The 23909-nt window shown below is 41.9% G+C and overlaps 1 protein-coding gene and 1 long non-coding RNA gene across 11 annotated transcripts in view; both read left to right on the forward strand.

Annotated features, from left to right (window-relative positions):
* The window catches only part of tns1b (tensin 1b), a 202280-nt gene that overhangs the window by 44610 nt on the left and 133761 nt on the right, over positions 1 to 23909 (forward strand). For all 10 annotated transcript variants that reach the window (XM_034884543.1, XM_034884534.1, XM_034884539.1 and 7 more), the window contains exon 2: positions 14636 to 14750. In XM_034884543.1, coding sequence (XP_034740434.1) covers positions 14636 to 14750 — 115 coding nt within the window. The remainder of the gene's footprint in view (positions 1 to 14635; positions 14751 to 23909) is intronic.
* On the forward strand, positions 18814 to 19569 carry LOC117952349. Its single transcript, XR_004658394.1, has 2 exons — positions 18814 to 18852; positions 19324 to 19569. It is a non-coding gene; the product is annotated as an uncharacterized LOC117952349 (long non-coding RNA).

Raw genomic sequence — 23909 nt, forward strand, 5'->3', positions numbered from 1 at the left:
GTGTGTGTGTGTGTGTGTGTGTGTGTGTGTGTGTGTGTGTGTGTGTGTGTGTGTGTGTGTGTGTGTGTGTGCTTGTTGAAACAGAGCCTTCTGGGGAATCCGTCTTTTGTTGTTTAAGCTTGTGTTTACCACACTCATAACCTTATGTTGCCTTATCCTGTTGGTGGTGGGAGGAACAATTGAATTCCTTTTATTGTGTAGCAGATGACTCATAGGTCTTTACTTCACGTGTGTTTTGACTGCTGCGAGTTGAGGAAAACATTTCTCTACCTGTGCTTTGTGTTCCTTTATGTTATTATTTGGGTTCTTTCTGATGTACAGTATGTACATTTACACTGGAGTCCCAATGATTAACTGGAGGAGAGACATTTATCTAGTGCTGACGCCACAGAGTAAAAACATATGCATGGTAATAGTCATAGCGACATTTAATAAGCACATGAATTATATTCAGGACAACAGTCTCGTTCTGATTTCTTTTGTAGCACTAACATTGGAGCACTGATACCTGAGTGAGTTGAGTCACCGTTTGACAGTCAGCCGTGTGTTATCTTATTAGATGTAGATGGAGCTACTGATTTCACACACAAGGTTCAGGGTTATACTCCTGTGAAAAAACAATGTCTTCTGTGGTTCTTGAGGAGCTTCACAAAGTTATTATTTGGGCATTTCAGCCTTTATTTTGACAGGACAGCTGAAAACATGAAAGGCAAGAGAGGGGGGAATGACATGCAGCAAAGGGCCACAGGTTGGCGTCGAACTGGGCCGCCACGATGAGGAGCCAACCTCTATATATAGACAGTATGGGCGCCCTTTCTACCAACTGAGCTATCCGGGCGCCTCTTCACAGAGTTAACCCTGATCGCACCATCGTGATGGCTTGTCATGTTTAGTTTTTTGCTCATTTTTCCACCCTAGGAAAAAGAGCTATAACGGGCGCGGTGTTAGTTGTATTTTTTTGTCTTTTCTTTTTTTATGGGCTTTAATTGAAAGAGCACCTTGAAGACAGGAAAGGGGGGAGGGGGGGGTGGGGTGGGGTGGACGACATGCAGCAAAGGGCTACAAGTCGCATTCGAACCCAGGGCCGCTGCCAAGGACTCAGCCTACATAGGGCCCACACTCTCCTGGGTGAGGACTAGAGGTCGCCCCAGTTAGTTGTATATTCTCTGTTTAAGCGTTTAAGCTTCATGTAGGCTATCTATTGAAAAGTAGCAGACACAACAAAATGATTGGCCGATATGCATGTTGTGACCCTTGCTTAGCTGTGGTTTCAGACCAACGTACAGCGCTGTTATTGTGTGTCGGTTCACGGCTGTCCTTACTGAAATTGAGTTACGGCGATCGAAAATGGCGGTGTGTGGTTTGGACTATGGCGGATCTGATTAAAGGCGCTGCTAAGTTGCATTATAATAATCGTATGATCCCAATATTTCTGGGACTCGACCCCCGCTGTGGACCGAAAGTCAAGATATCTCAGCCTGCGCTGCTTTGATTTTGATCTTTAAAAAAAAAAATGGACCTCTCTTGTGAGTCAACAACTTTTAAATGAACGAGTTTAGGGTTGTCCCAAAGTCGAATTTCAAAGGGCGTGAGCGCGTGAGTGCACACTTTCTGAACCCTTTCCGTGAGTCTGCATGGGAATATCCCACAGTTCAAAGCGTTGTGACGTTAGTGACCATGGGTAAATCCGGAGATTAATCGCCAAGGTAACATGTGATCTGGTGAAGTGCTGTCCCAATCCCATTTCTACCTGTCTGAGCCCATGTGGCCTCACACACACACACACACACACTCACTCACTCAGCACCTGAGATCGATGAAGTCTGGGAGTCTTTAGTCCTCAGAGCTCACTTTGGGGTTGGGCCACAGTCTCCTACTGCATCCCCTTCACTCTGTGTGTGTGTGTGTGTGTGTGTGTGTGTGTGTGTGTGTGTGTGTGTTTTTGTGGAATGTTTTCACAAAGCCGCTCCTGTAACCATCAAACGAGGCGCGTGATTGCACACTGATCACAACAAGGAATTCATTAATACGGAAAGGAGGAAGACTTATTTCTCACAAAATGTCATAAAAAACATGTCCATTCACTCGAGGTTGGTAACACAAAGTGATAAAATGCCTTTCATTAACAGGGCAAGACATTTTAAAAAAAAAACTCCAACGCGTATCGGCTTGAACCTTCCTCAGGGATTTAGTTTTGTACTTGATTCCCTCCCATTAGCACCTCGGGTTTTAAAAGCACTCCTGACACTCTATCTTTTACAAATAAGGATTTAATTGATTTCCTTGTTAGTTCACAGTGACAGCCTCTCTGCGTCTTTCCCATGCACCTTCAGTCCAGATACTGTTTGGGGTCTTTATAGTCTCAAGACAACTCAAGGGGAGAGAGGGATGGAGAGGGAGGGAGAGAGAGGGAGGGAGGGAGGGAGGGATGGAGGATGTGAGAGGGAGTGGGGGTTCTGGGAAAAGGTGGATGAACAGGAGAAGTGGAGGATGAGCTGGATTCGCAGCTGGAGTTGGGGAGCGTCTTGAGGAGAGGAGGGCGGAGTGTGGAGGGAAGAGGTCAGGCTGAGGGAAGCAGAGATGTGGAGATAGGTCAAAGGTCATGTTGGCCCTTGCTAGCTCTTGTTTAGCTGAGAAAGATGAAGAATAGCTGCCTTGTGAGGAGGGAACATGCCCAGTGGGAAGGGGGTCAGGACAGAACAGGAGAGGAGGGTGGTCTTGGGAAGTCTTCTTGGGATACATGAGTGTGTAAGCAAGTACAAACTCATTTTGAGAATTCATGTTTCCCAAGAAGGGAATGAAATACAACTTGAAGATGAGGGGTGTCTTGTACAGCTGGGTGATATGAAGAAAATGAAATATCAAGATCATTTGACCAATATTGATATTGCAGCGTTATTGCATGGTTGACAATTGGTGCTTTCACAAAATATTTACACCATTTGATTTTTGATAACTAATTATCAGTAATGGTGATATAATGACTAAGTGGGTAAAAGCTAGAGTTAAGAAAATGACATCACTTTACTGTAATTCAGCCCTTAAAACCAAGACACCATTTTATGTCATATTACGATATCCAAAATCTAAGAAGGTCTCTAGTCTCATATCACGATGTCTATATAATATCCATACATTGCCCAGCGCTAGAGTCTTGTGTCTTGGGAAGTCTTCCTTCTCAAAAAACGAGTTTTTACTTGCTTACACACTCATTTAGGTCAGTATTTGTCACACATTAACACACACACACACACACACCCACACCCAGCATATGGAGACATGTGGTGGTCACCCCAGAGCGTCTTGTTTAAATGTCCACCCATGCATATGGTGTCCCATATGAGAGACGGCAGCATGCTCACTCGCCGATTAACCCAGTTGACTGGAGAGGTCTCATTTAGTCTTCTGGTTCCGTTAGGACGAATAATAGCCTCTGTCTGGTGGGGGGGGGGGGGGGGGGGGGGGTCATGTAGTGCTGCCCTGTGTGTACGTGTTTATGCTTTTCATTGACTTCATTCAGACTGTAGGAAATCACTGGGACACCGGAAGGGAGGCCAGACTGCTCGTACGTGTCTTGTGTGTCTCTCCATTTGTCCAACTGTCCCTGTTGTTGCAGGTCTGTCTCTTTCCTCCTTACACTAGAGCTAAAAGTGTCTCAGCTCGGCTGTTTGTGCTCTGAGTGTGGTAATAATTATCTCGAGTGGTGTGTGGATGACTTCCTGAGACACATTGCAAGGTGTTTGAATTGTACGCCAATACTGGGCATTTATTCCTACCCTCTAATCCTACCCACGGGCCCGTTACATGCATTAGCGCCCCCTAGAGGTGGCAGGAAGTACCACCTCACGTCTAAACAGGAGAACGTAACTTTCCCGGTTTTAAACACGCCGTTAACGTTGTTAAACAGTTGCAATTTGGGCGTGTTTACATGTGACGGGGAACGTGACATTTCTCCTATTGGTCCGGAAAGTTACAAAAACAACAAAAAAAACTTGCAGTTTATTCCATTTTTCCAACGATACACAGGCCACCGTCTCCAGGGTGAAAATTCTGTGAAATCTCAAAATCTACGGGATGGATTGGCACACAATTTAGCACGGCCATTCACGGTTCCCAGAGTATCTGGTTGAAGATCCCCTGGGTTTTCCTCTCGTGTCACCATGACATTGTCTTCATGGTTGAGAGGGAATTAATAAAACACAAGTATAAACAGTTAAAAGTAAAAACATTAAGACAGATAAAACCCTAACCCACTTGAGACTACCTTCACACTAATTAGTCAGTTTTAGTGCTACCTTTCGTGATCCCCCTCAGTGGCTCTACCCTTCATGACTATTTTTAGAGACGTTACCTTTCGTCTCCTTGGACTCTTCTTCACACTAATTAAGACAATCTAGCGCTGCCTTTCGTGTCTATTTTCAACACTCTAGTGCTATCATTTGGTCAAAATGTTCTTTTATCCACCTATTTTGGTTCATGACCAAAAACCTGCAAAATGAAGGACATTCCCATCTGCAACAGCTGTGCTAATTAACAAATATTAGCACGCTACTATGCAAAACTCAGGTGGCCAGATTGCATGGAAATTAAAATCCATAGCGAATACAGACAGACATCCTGTGCTCTGATCATTGATGGAGATTTTTCCAAATATTAAGGATGCAACCGTTTTTCAAACATGTCGTAAAGACACGTAATCCAAAGTAACATAAACTGCTTCTCTCTCAGACATTGATTGTTTATTGTATTCTGTATTATATGTATGATTCACATTTTAAATGCCTTGTACTATCTCTTTATGCTGCCTTGGTCAAAAGAAGGTCCTCATGTGGGACACTAAAGATCTGAACTCAGTAAAAATCAAACGGTAACATAAATGATAAATATTGTTTGGAAAATGTTGTGAAAAGTAAATCTAGACCAATCTAATTCACCTAAACAAGACAAAATAACATGCATGTGAGTACCCCCCCCCCCCCACACACACACACACATGAAAACGTGGTTCTATGTGTATATGAGGTAATGCACAAAGTGCTGAAAGTGAACGCCAGTGTAATCAGAGGTGAGGTGTGTGTGTGTGTGTGTGTGTGTGTGTGTGTGTGTGTGTGTGTGTGTGTGTGTGTGTGTGTGTGTGTGTGTGTGTGTGTGTGTGTGTGTGTGTGTGTGTGTGTGTGTGTGTGTGTGTGTGTGTGTGTAAGCAGTTGAGGTAATAGTTTTGAGTTCTAAACTTAAGGAGAAAATGACCTTATTGAGCTGGAATGTGTGTCGCAAAGCAGAGTCTGGAAGGATTTATCTCCGTACTATAACATAACCTAACACACAAAACCAAAGCTGCTCACCATTCTATATTTCCATTATGAGATAATTACTATCTACAATTTGTGACTCAGCATTTGACAAATACCAATTTTCCAGATGTCTTAAATAAGTTTGTTTACTTGAGAAATGATAATTATAACCGGGCATTTCATTTCTCAACTATTAGTTTCACATATGTTATTTTTATGAACTAGGTGTGTTTTTCACATCATTGGTCCAATTGTGCTGGTATGGTTTTTACTGTGTGTGTGTGTGTGTGTGTGTGTGTGTGTGTGTGTTTATGTCTCTGGTCAGATTTTGTTCCTGCAAAAGCATCACGACAGTGCAAGATGCAGTCACTGAACGTCACGGGTGTGTAGTTGAGATGACAGATGAAGGCCAAGATCCACAATGAGCAATGGCCACAATGAGGCCATTACCCCCCCCCCCCCCCCATTACACGTCCCTGGCCTGAGAACCACGCAAAATATAGTAACGAAACTTAACAGGTGTGTAGTTCAGATCAAAATGAAGGGTGAGTTCAAAGATGGGTGGGAGCCGATCAAGGGCCCCAAAAGTATGGGGGTAGGAAGTCTGTCTATCTGTCTGTCTGTCTGTCTGTCTGTCTGTCTGTCGCTCATCTTCTGTTTCCTGTCTGCTTGTCTGGCTGTTTCATCTCCTGCCTGTCTTTATTTGGGCAGAGTATCCTGACATCCAGGTCACGTGTACCAGAACATCTAAAGAAACTGGAACTTGTTGCTCTGCTTAACATTTTAATCCATCTGACACCAGATTCAGTTCCAGCTGTGTTTTAGATCACTTTAGATTAGTTTGTTTCACATTTCTTCTCAAACCTGTGTGTCATTTAGCCGGAGCAGGCAAAGCATTAAAGCTACACTAAAATTTCACAATCAAAATATTATGGTAATAATTGATTAATTAATGGATGGTTAGTTTTCCAGCTCTCTTCAACCTCAACCCCATTTAAAGTTGTAACAGTTTTCACGGAGAAAAAGCTCTGATACACTTATACACCACCTCAGCACGCAGGCAGACGAAGTAAGGGCCAGCTGGAGGACATATTAGGAAATGTAACAGCTATTTCCCTCAGGAGTTGGTGGAGACCAAAGCAGAGCTAATAAAAAAAGTGAATATTGGACGTACATTCCTGTGTTGGCCAAAAACACAACTCTAACTGAATGCTAATGTTGGTCTGTGTGCTGGATGTCTCAATACGTCGCCATATCAACTTCATGAAGTGATAATGTTTCAGTGTTATGTTTTCAGCTTGTTCTACTGCCCTTAAGTAGCCAAAACTATATTGCAGTTTTATGTTAAGGGTAATATTGCTGAGGCTGTCAAAACTGGACTTTTGGTCTAAAATGTCAAGAGTAGAGGTCGGAGCTGAAGTAAAGCTAAGGTACGGCAATTCAGCACCTCCTTTGAAGGTTCCTAGAATTCCTGTGAAATTAAAAATGACTGGGCAAAAATGCCTCTGATAGTTAGGAGAAACTCTGCAGCCAGCTGTAGACGGGCCCAACCCAAACACACACCACTGTGTTGATAAAAATAACACACAACCCAGCATTTTGAAAAGCTTCTGGCTGGAAATATTTTACATTTATTACAGTAATTATATTGTATTTTTTCCCCAGACTTTTTTGCAGTGGGATAAAGTGTAAAAGGAGTGCAAGATATTTGAGGGATTGCTGAGCATGTCTCTTTGCATGTGTGTTTTGATGTAAAAGGTTTGTTAAAGTGTGTGTGTGTGTGTGTGTGTGTGTGTGTGTGTGTGTGCACATTTCATTGCATAAGAGTGCCTGTTTTGCCTGTGCGTGCTAATGAGTGTGAGGCAGGAGATTAAGCTTGTGTCTCTAAGGGAACCGGAGTCTGTTCCCAGGAGCTGCAGTGCCTGTGCTGAGGGGGGTATGTGTACACCCTGACCCCAGCTTTCGGGGGTCCTAGTTGCCTGTCTGAAACCATTTCCTTTCTTTGTGGCCTATTTGAGAAAACGAGGTCATTTGCATGGGTCCCGCAACACGTTGAAACGGAAAATAATCAGCGAGGGCCACATCTCTGAATGCACTGGTAGGGTTGGCTTTAACTCTTTAATTCGGTGTTCCCCACCCCCATACCCCTTCCAGTCACCCATATCTGCCCCTGAGACTCCCGGTACACTCCAGCCATCCCCCAAACAATAAACAAACTCTGAGTGCCGCGTGCATTGCTAATGATGGGAAACAATTAAGGGCTCACAAAAGGAAGCGACCTGCCATATTGGTGTGTGCCGTATTAGTATTACATAGTATTTGGAGGTTAAATGACTGGAACATGGATTTCTGGTGTAGGGCAAGAGGACAATCCTGCTGAAGAAATCTTTCTTTTGTTTGCCTTTGCAAAGAAGGATGTGTTGAACAACTAACCACTCCCCTTGATATTGGTAATTAAACCCTTAAATTAGAGGGAATTCATATTTGAGTATCTCCATGCACAACATACTCCTAGCACCTTATTTTACCCATTTTACCCCAGAAATAGAAATAAGAGAATGAAAAATATGCAAACAAGACAAGTGGCATACCAGTGGATGACTGGACCCCCCCCCCCAGTGCCCATCCTATGGATAAGCTGTGGTGTGTGAATAGGTAGAGGCTGGGAGAGTTTGAGAAGGCTGAATAGACTCCTAGATTGAGACATCATTCCTCTGTAACACAGGATTGTTGTGTGTGTGTGTGTGTGTGTGTGTGTGTGTGTGTGTGTGTGTGTGTGTGTGTGTGTGTGTGTGTGTGTGTGTGTGTGTGTGTGTGTGTGTGTGTGTGTGTGTGTGTGTGTGTGTGTGTGTGTGTGTGTGTGTGTGAGAAAGTATAAGAGTTAAGTTTTGAGCCTTTACAGACATGGAATACGAAACATTGGTGGCTTCATCTTCCTGTTAAAGAGTAGGTGTTTGTTACGTAATGTTCCTTAGTGGTGAGGAAGTATTCACATCCTTTACTTATGTAAAAGTACTAATCCCACACTCTAAAAATACTTTTACACTAATACTGCATTAGTAATGTTACTTAAGTAAAAGAATGCAAGCATAATCAGTAAAATGTACCCATAAGAACCCAGAGCAAAAAAATGTCCTCTGGTACTGTTATACTATTATATCATTAGACCATTATTATACATGCAATGATGTAGACGCATGATCTGACAGTAAACAAGCATAGGATAACATGTTGGGCCTCATTCAATTGATTTTTTCATAATATGGGCACTTTAAAAAAATAAATAATAATAATTAACTAATTAATAATCAAATATTACACCTGTCATACAGAACAATATATTCTGTGACCTATTTTCTGGTCAATACTGCCAACACTGTCTTGCTTTAATCAACTCAGTAGCCTACATATTTATGTTCAACAACTCTCTCCCCACATGTCGAACAAGGGAGATCCGAATCTGACGATGCTACGTCCCGAGATAGCCCTCCCTGTACGTCACCTAGCTGCAGCAGGAGGGCCGCATCAGACACGTTCCTGGTGTGTAGGACATAGAAAAATCCACGCAGCCGCCACACAGCTGACACCCAACAGAAACGCCACACTCATGCAACACAGCCGGTGTGTAGCCGGTCTTAATGACCGTTTTGGATGACATGGTTGGAGAGTTGGCACTTTGACAGAAGCGTTTAAAGAGGGTGTTCCTCTAACACCTGCCTGGGGCCGGGTCGTATTCCTTCTGATGGTATTGATTCCTTTAATGTTGACAGTTGATTCCTGAAGAGTCTGGAAGTGAAACCAGAGGATTGTTTTTGGTCAAAACACAGCTTGAGCCTTGTCTTATTCAAGAGGTATTCATTCCCACAAAGTGGTGTCATTTTGACAAAGAAGGAATGGTTGAAGTCCTGCTTAAAACGCAGAAGTTCTGACTGACGGAAACACAATCACCCACAATTACTACATACAGTCAAAATAGCATTAAAACCAACTTATCACCGCTTTCAAATCCCCTGAAATCCATATTCAGATTCCCAACCCAGCAGGTGCCAGCCGGCGCCTTGGTATGGCGGTGCCTCGGAAAACACCGAGCATGGATGCCAGGCAGAGACCTTCAGCCCTCCCCAGAAACGTCCCGTTGCCAACATGGCGCGTCCTGCACAGCCGTGGCCATTATTCCAGCCTAACTAGATTAGGCTAATCACGTTATGTAGCGGTAAGGCGTAGCCGGGAGATGGAATGAAGGCTCGACTGTCCTTCTGTTGCCATGTGGCTCTGAAACACAAACACTGAACTGATAAACTGAGCTTGATAAACACCAGAGGTAAAGTCTGCGTTTTTGCCCTCCAGATGACTGCATGAATTGTGAAAAACACCAATTTTGAGAATCTGTGATGTATTATATGCATTATTCAGGGAACCATACTACAGCATCTCAATGCTTTTCAAAGATTTCAGAAAGTTAGTTCACTGAAATACGAGTTTTCTTACACATCTTCTGTTAATTTATTTCTGTTAATGTTAAGTTAATTTATTGTAGCTAACTTTTCTTTGAGCATCACCACGAGGTTGACAGTTTTAGTTTTTAGTGATGTGTCTCACCACTTTTGGTGGGCTCCCATGGTTCCCAGCTGGTGTGTCTTAATGACTTTGGTGATCATTTAACTTTTCCTCTTGCGCCATCATTGGGTCAAAACTCTAATCTGTCCTTTGCTTTGGTTTTATGACCAAATACCTGCATAACTAAAGACCCAACAGCCTCCAGGCCGCTTTGTGTAGTGTAACAAGCCAATGTTAGCATGCTAACACACTAAACTAAGATTGTGAGCATGGTAAACATTAAACCTGATAAACATCAGCCTGTTAGCATTGGGATTGTAAGCACGTTAGCTAATAATTATTATATAATTATATAATTAAAAAATAAACTCTCTGCTCCGACATCCCATAGTTCCAACGATAAAGGCTTTTGTGGATCACCTCCCATAACAGAACCTGCAGGCGTGGGTAGTGTCCGCGGGCAGCCGCCCATGCCTAGGAACCGCCTCACGGAGCACCTAACATGGCTCTAGACTCTGAGTCTGGTGTTATAAGCACCCTCCGTGTGTCTGAAGTCCATTGCAGTCAGCTAGGAACTTCTTAAAACATAGTCTTAACACTCTTATAAGACCGATAAAGGAACATAAAGGGTTTCTACGAACAAATAAATTTACCAAGGATATTTTCTATTCTTCTCCTATTTGTTAGTTAGTCTATTTTCAAAGAACTGCAGGCAGTTAAAGTGGATTCCCAAAGCAGTTAAAAGAGGCAGTCCACATGTTTTACACATGGAGATCTGTTTGTTAGTAATGTTGAGTACTCGGCTTGTAAAAATATTTGTATAAAGTCTTCTGTGAATAACATGGCCCATAACATCAGGATAGGTCCAATAAAAGACACTATTAAGTTGCATTATGGTAATTATAGCTTGACCCTTATTAGGGACTATAAATCAGGATATCTCTGCTTTTGCTGCATAGATTTTTACATTCTGTTTTTACAAGTTCCCCAACTCTACGGTAAAGAAATACAGTTCTAAAACGCTGTTATTCCTTCTGTAAAGGAGCTGTGTTGGTGTTGGTGTGTTTTGGGTACCGGTGAGACTATGATATACGATCCAGGAAGTCCTGTTTGAGTGATGGATCCGTGGCTTTGAAGGCTTATTCTAAACCAAAACATTTAAAATAATATGAGGAAAGATGTTACAACTCTTGCAAATGATAATGTTGACTGTAATTTTACCTTTTGTCGTGAAAACATGACAAATTATTCTACCAGTGCTGTGCACCTGCACCTGCACCTTTTAAATGAAGGTAAAATGAAGTCACATTGCAATGAGGCCATATAAGATCATTTTTGGGGGCTTTTTTCCTTTTACTCGATAAGGACAGTAGTAAACAAGAAAGAGAGGGGGGGATGACACGCAGCAGAGGGCTGCAGGTCGGATTTGAACCCGGGTTGCTGCAGGACTGTCCTCCTAGGTGAGCTACAACTCAGCATCTTCCTGATGAAGCCCAACACGTTGGCAACTGACACTCTTTCTAAGTTGGGCTCATGTCTGTCTAAACATGGCTGCAGTTACTAATATGCATCCACCCCCAAAAGACGCTCAATCCTACAAATCTGCTAATGTAACTCCCTGTCCGTGTTGTAAGAACAACATGGACAATGATAACATATGCAGATGGTCTTCTATTTATATTTATTTATATAAGTGAAGTGCGTTGTACACAGAAATGGACCATGAAGTGTCTTTATGTCTCTTAAATTAAACGACCAATATACAGGAAACGACTCGACGACGGCCAGTGAGCGTATCGGCAGTTGGGTTTGAGAGTTAGTGTTTTTATTTCTTGTTTCGTGTTACCTGCAGCATATGAATACAGCTGACGGCAGATTCATGTTTCATATCGCTGTGCTGGCTCCAAAAAACTGAAGAAAGAACAAAAACGAGCAAAAGCTCACTGCCTCGCCTCTGACCCACACTGTCCTATGCCGTGTGTGTGCAGCAGGTGTAGCCAGTTCAAAGATTCACACATTACACATTCAACGTAGCCAAAGCGTTGAACTTGATAAAATTCTTCCACAGAAGACACCATAAAACGTCTTTCAAAAGCAGAGTAGGACTCAACATCACCAGTAAACTTTATATATATATATATATATATATATATATATCTTCATTGTATTATAACTGTTTATTATTTTAGGATGCCTAATGACATCAGGCTAGGGGACTGCCGATGAAAATTAGCCTATGGCTAACTCGGGTACCCTCACATTTGCTTCAAATGTTGATCAGTGTACATTGTCCCCTTTTCAAATAAACAAATAAATAAAAAATGAAATATTGTTAAGGAGATGTAAATGGGAAATGTAATGAGACTGATTCCTCTACATCTGAATGTCAAAGTCAAAGTACTTTTATTGGTCTCCCTAAGGAGAAATTTGTTTTGGACATTGAGTAACTTACTTAGCTGCAAGAGTTACAGACACAACGGCAACCCACGGGGTTAAAAACCATTAAAGGACAAACGTCCAGTCAACATACGGGCGACTCATGGGCCGGTGAAAAATGCAGATTTACAATTTTCTATACTAAATAAGATAAAAGCCATACTTAAAAAAAAAACAATTTCATTCATCCTATTCATCGATCACAATCACAGATATGCATTAATAAATTCATAGTCATAGGTTCGTTGCTGCTCATTAATGAGCTTAACTGCGAGAGGGACAAATGAGTGCTTATACCTGTTATAGTTACCCAAAGGAACCCTGTACCTCTTTCCTGAGTTCAACAGCTCAAACTGTGAAAACAAAACGGTCCCGGCGTGAAGGCTATGTAATAAATAGGTCCTGCCCTGGCTGGAAATAACCCATCAATGGGCTTTCCTTTCTTTCTGCTGAGTCAATTTCTTCAGCTAAGGACAGAGGAGACAAGCAGTGAATTGAGGAGTTAGGAAAGTCCAACAGATACTCAGTCTGGTTTCTCAGTGAGCTGCGTCTGCACTGTGATTGTACACCCTCGGTCATGTTATCTTTTAGGATGGATAAGAAGAGACAAAAGGTGTCATTAGTGGTTCTAGGTTACTGTTAAGTTACTGTGGCTGTTAAGTCTGGCAATTTCTTCAGAAATAAAGCTTCTATACTTTCTATGCAATGCTTTGATAGTTTATGGTCTCCCTGTATGAAAATTCCTGGGAGTAGTCCCCCGATATGCCGACCACATGGCCACTGTTAGCCCTGTCCAACACACACACACACACACACACACACACACACACACACACACACACTCTTAATGTAAGCCTCATGGCTGGATGCTAACCTGGCACATCCTGCCTAGGAAACACATCCACTTTTTTCTCTTTAATCCCGGTTTAGTACATATGTACATTCATCATTCAAGACAGAAATGAAAATAAATATGTATGTATTAGAAATGTTCGTCATGTTGCCCCTGTCTCTTCTGGTTCTTTATATTACAGTATAATCTTTAACTTTCACAGTCATAAAAGTAACGGTATCTTTTGCTTTTCATTAGTTGTCGTTCTGTTGTGTTATCTGTGTATATCGGGGATTGTGTCAAGCAATAATGGCCAGTTAACCTTTTATTCTTTTCTTTGTTTCACTGATGCTGACTCTGTTTAATTTGTTATCAGGTTACGATAAATGTCATTCCATTGTATCGTACTATAATAATAAAAATAATACCAAGTTGGTTGTCATTGGACCGCCCTATCCCACAGGGCTGAACCTCAAAGTCAAAATGGGGACCAGCTGAGCAAATACCCCACAGAGATGATGTCACATCTCCCCCATGGTCGGTCATTAGGGGGCAAATGGAAACACGATGCAGGTTTCTTGTAAAGACACAGCAGGAAACCATCAAACTTCCAAAGCTTGACTTTTGTGTTTGCTCTCTCCAGCGATGCTGAATGCCAAGTTTACAAAGCAGACAGGAAAAGGAGTGGAGGCGGGTGGTGTACAGTAGAGGAAGACCAGCCGGCTGCAGACAGACGCGGGGGGATGTTTAACTGTCAGGGAGTTTCTCCCTACAGTTGCATAACACACCTGCAAGAGGGGAAATGAGATGACAGGACAAAGGTTGGGCGTGGGAGGGAGGTTCAAGGTGGAAAGAAAGAAGGGAAGTCACAGAGATCAGCCTGTTTTCTCTTTTTTTACCTAGCTTTTTGTTCTGCCAACCTAATCCCCGTTAAAGGACCTTTTGACCGCGTCATGCAGGTTTTTTTAAGCATAGAGCGCTGAAAGTTGTCGTGATTTTTACTACTGGACTAAACACTGACACTTTAATAATAATTTATGGTCTTTTCTTTGTTTACTTGACGAATGTTCTTATTGTTGTTATTTTTATTGGTATTTTGTTGTCTCTATACTGTCTTTTTATCTATTTTTTTATTTCTTTGTTCTCGCTGAAACTGCTGCTGGAACTTTCAATTTCCTGCGGGAGTCATCCCAAAGGATCAATAAAGAGAAGTCTAAGTCTAAGTCTCTCTAAGTCTGATCTGGACGAGGTGTCACTAATGAGATGAATATGAGCAGTGATGTATTTAGAGCATTGATAGTTTTATTTGTGTGAGCAGGTAGTTTTCATATACTGTGTTCTAAATGAACTAAAAATGTGTTATTCTTTTGTGAAACACCTGCACTTAAAATAAACAAAGAAACAAAAATGGTTGAAAAGGACTCCTCTCACCTGGACGCATTGAAGTCCTATCAGGTCTCTTCCACACTAACATCCCACCTCTTTTTTTGTCCTTCTCTTGTTGTCTTGGTCCCTGCAGCCGGAGGAGTTGGAGGCTCTTCATTCCCATACGTTCCGGGTGAAGACTTTCAAGAAGGCCAAGCACTGCAGCGTGTGTAAGCTGGCCATCAGCCAGGACGGACTCATCTGCCGAGGTCAGTCACCCGTCCTCGTACTCCCGTCTCCTGGACGGACTGGAGCGACCGCTCTTGTTTTGGCTGACCTCTAGCGATTAAACCTTTCACCCTGATGCCGCACTGATGTTCTTATTTATTCATTTTTTCAACTTTATTTGCATATCTTCACAAATAACATGTGATCGAAACAATTTTGAACAGTTTGAGATTTTTGTTACAGATCCCAATACTGTGACTTGGATACTAGTTCCTAAAGGATATTTTTTTTGATACCAATTTTATAAAACAAAAAGAAATTACATTATTAGATCTTGGTAGAGCCATGCTGCATGTTAATTGGCTCACTGACACTGAGATTTACTCCTCAGATATTGAAATTGGGTATTAAATGACGAGGCTTTTTTCAATACTCAATAAATAAGAGGTAATTTGGATCGATGCCTCAAAAGTATTGAGTACCCAGCACTAGTGAGCATTTCATCCTTACATAATAATGATCTATCTATCTATCTATCTATCTATCTATCTATCTGTCTATCTAACCATCTATCTATCTATCTATCTATTTATCCATCTATCCATCCATCCATCCATCCGTCCATCTATCTGCCCTAACCTGCTGGGACATTGAGGCCCTATCTGTTACCTTATCCATCAGTGGTCTGAATGAGGGTTGTCTGAGGTTAGCTGGGGTCGATGTCTCAGGGTTTAGTCTGTGTAGTGACAGGAGGACAGAGAAGCCTCTGGAAGGCTAGAGGTCAACAGCTTCTCCATGTCCGTAATGGTGTTACTGACGAGGCAACGGGGTTGACTGAGGATGATGATGAGTAATTTGCATGGTTTGATTGATGCAATCATCTTTAGAAACAAAACAGACTTGGAAACATGTTTTTTCAGAGTGTCTTTGTTGCTGTTTGAACACGTTATGGCTCGTCCATGAAATAATACTTTCTCTTGTTGTATTTAACGTAACTTTACAACGGTTCCAGTATCAAGCAGTATTTTGTGCTTCTATTGTTTGTTTGTTTTGGTCTATGCAGGTGCCAGTTGGCTGAGATTGTGAAACAACCAACAATTGCAGGAAACTAAATGAGATCCAATAATAGACTTTTTAATGTGGTCACCATTTTCCCAACAGTCTCCCAGCAGTAAACCTTTCCCATCTGGTGCTCGGTTAACACAAAATCAACGTATAAATGGCCTCGGTGTGCTCACACCATCACGTTGTAGTGGAAATGTCTGTTTTCAGACAGATAACGTCAAGTGAAACCATGCGGAAACGTGCTCTATGTTTGGTTTGGCACACTGGGGGGGAATATTCAGCTCACAGCTTCCCAAACCAGGACCTGGTAGATGTTTGAAGAGCACTGCTTAGAAAAACAAGAGCAGTCTCTGCACATCGGTATCTTTTAAACTCTAAAGGCTGTTTGATAGAATGACATTTATTTCTTGTGCTGTAGCGTGTCCATGTGTGTGAGCACCATCTTAATGCTATAAGTGGTCAATTTGACAGCTGTCAATGAAGTAATTTAAAAAACATATTGTTATGATACTGCAAAGTATCATAACATCTGCTTGAGCTGTTAGGGTAGGGTACATTTTAAGGTATTGCCTAAAATAACTCGGGACCAAGTCATACTGAAAGATTCTCCAGTCAAATGGTACTTGCGTTGGATCCTCATTGTACCCAGATCTGTGAAAAAAAGACTATTTGTATGGTTTTGTTCGCAGCCAATCACTGCAAGCAGTCTATCATTTTTATTTTTTAAGATAATTTTTGAGTTTTTTCTGCCTTTAATAACAGCTAGGTGAGAAAGGGGAGAGAGGGGGGGAAGACATGCAGGAAATTGTCACATACGACACACACACGTCTGCGTCGAGGCATGAACCTCCATGTATACGAGCGCCTGCTCTACCAGATGAGCCAACCCGGCCACACACGCGTTCTACGCTTTAATGCAACGTGTCATTGGCCCAAATAATATAAATAAACACAAATACAGTTTTTTACAGTTATTTTAACAAATATTTCAATCATTTGAACACTTGAATGCTTATAATCACATGATTGGCATTGAATGAAGTAGAAATCCTAATTTATCTGGGGTTAGCCCTTTTTTGCCACAGTCACTGTTCACCTTAACACCTACATGTTACTCCGTACACCGTCAGTCTGGTGTGGTGGCCACTGATCTGAGCAGACGGAGTTCATGTGTCTTGCTCAAAGGTTCCTTAGACTAGAGATACCAGTATCGGTATCGCCCCCGATCCTGCCTCAAATGCTGGTATCGTATCAGGGGGTACTAGAGTTCTTACACTGATCTGATACCACGTAATAAAGAAGAAAATCTACGTTAAAGTAGTTTATTTATTCTCTTTTTTCTGCTATAACTAGCCTGACCAACAACAAAGATAGAAATCGTACCACATTCATACAGGGTATGAATATACTATAATAATAATAATAATATATATAATATACTATATACACATAGTATACAGTTGTTAAAACATAATAAAATATATATGACTCACTGGTATCGGATCAGTACTCAAGGTCAGGGATCAGAATCGGTATCAGGAAGCAAAAAAACGGTATGAGACCATCTCTACCGTAGACAAAGTAATGAAGGAGAGGAGTGAGAAGTGTTTCCCTTTTTATTCATCCATCCAGATTACTCCTGCTGCCTCGGGGAATCAAACCAGCGTACGCGTCCCAGTATCGCCTCCCTAATCTTTAGACCCGTCAGTGACCACAGCCATTTAGTTTTGTCGGTTTTCAGCGATGATGCAGAATGAAAATCTGCGAAATTTAGCAGACTGTTGTTTGTGCCTGCTGGGGTTGATATGTGCCAACAGTGTTATTTTCTTTTTCAGTCGTTTTTATTTTAAATTTTTTTAACTTTCAGTTGTTTTTTTCTAATATTTATATTTTTATTTAGATTATGTTTTGGGCATTTTAGGCCTTTAATTGACAGGACAGATGAAGCCATGGAGGGAGGGAAAGAGGGGGGGAATGACATGCAGCAAAGGGCCGCGGGTCAGACTTGAACCCTGGCCCGCTGCGTTGAGGAGTAAACCTCTATACATGGGCGCCCGTTCTACCAACTGAGCTCTCTTGGCGCCCAATACAGGCCAATCTAAAAAAATTACAGGTTAATGTCGTATTGACAGACAATGTGTTGTTATCATCCCTCGGAAAATACATTGAGCAATGCATAAGCGATACACCGATTACCGATGCAGCTGCGTTTGGACGCTATTGTTCCTGTCATTAGCACAGAGCTTGTGGTTTGAGTCTCCGATTGTCTGGGAAAGGTGTGAAGTGACTGACCGCCACCGCCCGCTTCTTCATCTACTGCTGAAAGAAAGGCTGAGACAACGCGTGCATTTCACCACCTGCATTCACTCTGTGATCTAACTGAGTACAGATGTTGGTGTTTTACAGTGGGATGTGTGTGTGTGTGTGTGTGTGTGTGTGTGTGTGTGTCATTAAATCTTGACATCAGTGTCTTTGTTTTATCTTCTCAATGTGCTGCAGACGGCATTTTGCAGAAGCATAGTATTTGTATCTGAAGTGACTTTATCATTTTAAAGAGTGCCTGTCCTTCCGCCTCTAAAGGAACATGAACCTCACCAGTATTCATGCCAAACACCTTAAATCAATCCGTTTAACTAATGGAAAGTAAATCTTACTCTCCCACTCTTACTAAATATCAACATTTGAAAGAAAATAATCACTGCATTTTCAAAGTGATGGCCACCGACTAATGTTGCTGTTTCTTCTCGCCAAAAAGGATTTGTTAAGTTTTGGAATGAAAATGTTGTTTACATTTTGGTTATACAAGCTGTGTCTATCGCCCTGTCCTGGATAAATGATGTTCAGTTGTGTGTACAGACAGTCACCTAAATGGTCTCATAAAAACTGCACCTGGGACCACTGTTTGTAGAACAGATTTATAGCGCAAATAAACCCTTTTGAAAAGGCTGCATTTAAGCCTGTTCTGATTTCATTTACATCAGTTTGAGTCACTCTCCTGTGTCACGGCGTCTGGGTTTGGTTGTGCGTGTGTGTGTGTGTGTGTGTTTGTGTGTGTTCTTGTTTAACTATATTCGTGGGGTCATCAATGTTTTGATTCTGAATGACCTGTCAGCCTTTCCGCTCTCTAGAACTCAAAAACGTGCTCTCTTTGCTGGAAGAAAATGATTGCAACCCGTCGGAAACCACCTCATGACATGTGTGTCCGTACATGGACCCTTTCCTTTCTTGGATGTCACACACATGCACATGTACATGTACATGTACATGTGCATGTACGCACATGTCCATTCATGGAGTGCCAGGTAAGACCCTGGACACTTGGCGCAACATTGCCAACTCCTTGAGGTCCGGGTTTTAGCTTTGTGCTACTTTAACCTGTGCATGTGATTGGTTCCTTGTCTTGTGTCTGTCTGTGTGTGTCTGTTTCTGCATGTGTTGTTTTGTCTCCCTCCTCCCGGGACACATTCCAATGTCTCAGTGTATTGTTTTTGTCTTTTGATAATTTCTGAATATAAAAAAATTGATCACAAAAAAATGTATATTCGTGAGGTCCAAAAACCCGGGAGTTCAGTATACTTGTGGGGTCCCGACAGCTTTGGGGAGCCAAAATGCTGGACCCCACAACTTTAAAGGGCTGTTTGAGGGTTAAGACTTGGTTTTAGGGTTAGGGTTAGAATCAGGTTATGGTTTGGGTGAGGGTTAAGGTTAAGGTTAGGCATTTAGTTGTGATGGTTGATGATAGGGTAAGGGGCTTGGGAAGGCACTATGTCAATGATGTGTCCCCACAAAGATAGTGCCACGCACTTGTGTGTGTGTGTGTGTGTGTGTGTGTGTGTGTGTGGATGAGACAAATGACAATATGCCGTTTTACAAGAGTTTATAGATTAAACATGATAAAACCATAAAGTGTTGTCACTGAGCTTTAGAGGTGCTCGTAGGTGCATTTTTATATGTTTTTTTATTGTTATTCAGACAAAGCCAGGCTAGCTGTTTCCAGTGTTGTGCTAAGCTATGCTAACCAGAAACCTTATATTCAAGGGATGCATATAGGTTGGGGGAATTTTTAAATGTAACCCTCTCCCAGAAAGTAAATCAGCATATGTCTATGCATTTGTTTAGGAAGGTGACTGCTGTAGCAGCGAAGAAAATAAGGGTTTACATCTAAAATAATTCCATCAGCTTCTATATAAAGCACTAAAATACTACGGGACAATGGGAGCCGTGTCTTGACCAAATCCTTTTTCTCCCCCCCGCCCCGATAAATTCATACAAGACAGAATAATAGGATGATCAAACATATATAACACATGTATAAGTATGATCCAGAAATGTCTCACTTTGATAATAACATAAAGAGCCTTTTGAGGAGACCTTTTGAGACATATTCCACTTTTTAACCACTTTTTGGAAATGAACTTGGGCAGTGACTCCGTGCTAATAGTGTTTGATGATTTTCCATGATTTAAGGTGTTATACCAAACATAATGTAACGTCATGGTATTCTAAAAAGGCTAAGGCTTGGTATAAACACACTGATTAATAAAAAAGGTATTTATGTGCACACTTTACAATCATAGGTCCAATCATAGGTCAAACATGCTTAATTAGTCTAAATTATTAGGTCTGGCAATATGAGTGATGCAATGCTGCTTAACCTCAGCCATACATGGGAAATGAAATCATATTGGTGGTATGTCTAAGTTTGACTCTGATCCAGATGTTGGCCTATCATTATCATAATCGCATCATTATCCTGGTGATTATTTTGCAGATACAGTAAACCTAGTAACACCCCGTCCCTTAAAATAGAAAGAAAAAAGAGCGAGTGTCTCTCAGAAGGAACGGAGCCAGATCCCTTCAAAGAGCCATAATTCCCATCACTAATTAAATCTATGGTATAGACGGATGCATCGATGCTTTATGATTGGGATCCAGCCGCTCCCTACTCTCTAACACAGTCTCCGCTCACACTCTCCTAATAACACAAGCTCGTGGACTTCCTCTCTCTATAGCGGTTGCCGGGATACAGGGGGTTAGTTAATTTGACAATAGCATGTTGACGCAGGTCAGGACCGCAGTTTTCCAGGGAAAAAAGAAAAGGAAGGGTACTTTTGGAGAACTGGCCCTGAGGGCAGGAACTTGCTTTTGTATCCATTCATTGTAATGCAGTTCAGGCTACACGGCTTGTGTGTGTGTGTGTGTGTGTGTGTGTGTGTGTGTGTGTGTGTGTGTGTGTGTGTGTGTGTGTGTGTGTGTGTGTGTGTGTGTGTGTGTGTGTGTGTGTGTGTGTGTGTGTGTGTGTGTGTGTGTGTGTGTGTGTGTGTGTGTGTGTGTGTGTGTGTGTGTGTGTGTGTGTGTGTGCGGGGGCACGTCAACAGAGCGCTATTATTCCCTTAAAAGGTAAACAGAATGAAGATTTGGCCTCAGATGATTATATTTGTCATAGTTTAGGAGGATACCTTATGTCTTTGCTTATAATTTGAGTTTGTCCCCAGAACTGAATGAAAACACAAGAAGTGGAATCAGTTTTCTTCTACTTCTCACAGTTCCTGCGTTTCACTTTTGTATAAAAAAAAAGACATCATAGAAGTGCCATTGTTGCTCTAATAAAGAAAATCAAACCGCCTTCAAACAAATCTACAAAGTGGAAAACAGTTAGAACTTTGTTTCTGCGAAGGGTGTAGCTCATGTTCAACTGGATTGTCCTTGTTCTGGACGTGACGTGTCCCCCGAGGACGCACTGTAAACACAGATCTTCAAACCACAGTAGCAGGTGTGTGCGTGTGTGTCTGTGTGTGTGTGTGTGTGTGTGTGTGTGTCTGTCTGTGTGTGTGAGGGAGAGTGAAGGTTATCAAAGCTCTGTTCTTGACTGCTGAGCTCATGCAGCTGGCATGCTGCAAATCTCAATGAGGTTTATAACACACACACACACACACACACACACACACACACTCTCACACACGCAGAAGTGCTTTAGTGTCATGCATTGGTGTTCCTAAGTTGTGCATATATTGTGTTACTACAGTTCATAACACACACACACACACACACAAAGTCATTGTCCAAAAAGTGGACCAGATATGTGAGTACACAAGGAACTATGACAATAAATGAATCCGAGATGGATGAAGATGTCTGTTGGTTTTGGTGACTCCCAGTCTAATGTCATCAGCTTCAGCTTTTTATCTCATGCAGGCGGACACAGTATCTGCCTTCATTTTGCTGCTTTGACAAACACAAACAGCAGAAATAATGTGACTTACAGTGAGTCCCCACACTGGCAGCTCAATGCAGTTAGGGGTCCACCTGTTGGATGAGTTAAATCATTACAACTGAACTTTAGTTTACTAGAAAAAGAAGAAGAAGAAGAAGAATTATCTCCATTAATCTACATGTTTTGCCTTTTTTATTCACACACACACACACACACACACAGGACCTATTTATAGACATGCAGTTGAAGAGATGCGAAGAGAGCGAGGGGACTGTCCATGGGGTCAGGCTCCCCCTGAGCTAACAGGGGTTTGATGCCTTGCTCAAGGGCCACTAGGCAGTGCCCAGGAGGTGGACCGTCCAGACTCTTTATTTGGGTCCTGCAGGACTTTATCTGGCTACGGTTCAGTTTCTGAGCCAAGTCCCCACGGACTAAGCTACATATTAATGTGTGTATGTCAGAGGCAAACTTAGGCGTCCATCCCTCTTCAAATCTTACAGCTCTGTTTTTATTTGTTTTTATTTGTTGCTCTTTATTTGTACAGCAATCATAAAAATTGCAATCATAAGATTTATTGTAAATTAGTTCTGCAATCTACCCTGTGAGTGTGTTCAGAATTCTATGTTAAACAATAAATTACAATATTCTCTTCATCTCTCCCAATATTTTTATACACGGACTCTTTTGCATGCGGTTTTCTAACATAAAGTTGATTTAAAACCCAAGCGGCTCTTAACTGCCGCCTGTAGCTCGTGCTCCAGCCACCAGGAGGCAGCAGAGTCCTTTCTCTCTCACCGAAAACCTTTATCCATCTGTTCAGTTACATCTGCTGGGGACTTACTGGATACTTGGCATTTCCAAATTGTTCCGCTCAAAGCTGAACTAGTGTTACTGTGTTATCCACATCTGCCAGGCTTGATTTGCTGTGTTTTTGGTAGCTGCAGCTCGGATCAATGGAAACAGCTGTTTCAACCAAACAAACGTCAGACACAGCGACACACAAAAAAAAGGCCGAACAGTAAACAAACAGAAGTTATGTTTTGTCAGGTTGAAGAGGTCACACAGTGATTCCATGGGAACTCTCACTCAGGCTTTATTCTGCCATGTGTTGGGAATCTCCCGTGTTAGTAAAAGCCTCAACAGCTGGATGGAGGTGGGGCTTCCCCCGCAGAAACACAACACTGGCAGGGGTTTGGGTTGGGAAAATGTGTGGGCTGAATGCTGACACCCTTGTGTAAGTCCGATGATGGATAGTCATGATGACTGTGTCAATAATTACTAACATTAATCTGCAGTGGGCGCAGAGAAAGACACAACAACAGGGTGTTAGAGAGAGGGTGAGCACATGAAATGTAAAAGTTATTTTCCAGCTGTTTAGAAGAGAGGTTTAGTCACGTAAGGTCATCAGCTGTTTTGTCCCTTTTTTCACAGTCACTTTTGTGGAACAGCTGAGTACCTAATAAGGCAGCCTGTCTCAGAGGATATAATACATGACTTTAAAGCCCCGTGTGGCGCTATACAATAGAGCCCGACCGATATATCGGCCGATATTATTTTTACATAATTACAGTCATCAAATACAGAATTAAGTAGGAAGTAAACCCATGCAAGCCTGTCTGTTTTTAGCAAGTAGCATCAAACCTATGTAAGTTATTTAAGGAGGAGGATTTTGGGGGAAAAAAAAACATTAATATTTTAAAATATAATAAATAATGGATTTTGGCCTTTGCCAGTAGTTGTTTTAGCTCATGTATCCCTTCATGTATTTCCACTCCATCACACATTAGATAGTAGAAAGAAGAGTTAGTGTGTGTCTGTACACAGGAGTGACGTACTGTGTGTGTTAGTACACTGTGTTACACGTGTTGGTGCTCACGTGTTTGTGATTGTGCATGAGTTAGTGAGAGTGGGGGGGGGGGGG

Source organism: Etheostoma cragini, chromosome 11 (genome assembly GCF_013103735.1).
Source record: "Etheostoma cragini isolate CJK2018 chromosome 11, CSU_Ecrag_1.0, whole genome shotgun sequence".
Classification (NCBI taxonomy): domain Eukaryota; kingdom Metazoa; phylum Chordata; class Actinopteri; order Perciformes; family Percidae; genus Etheostoma; species Etheostoma cragini.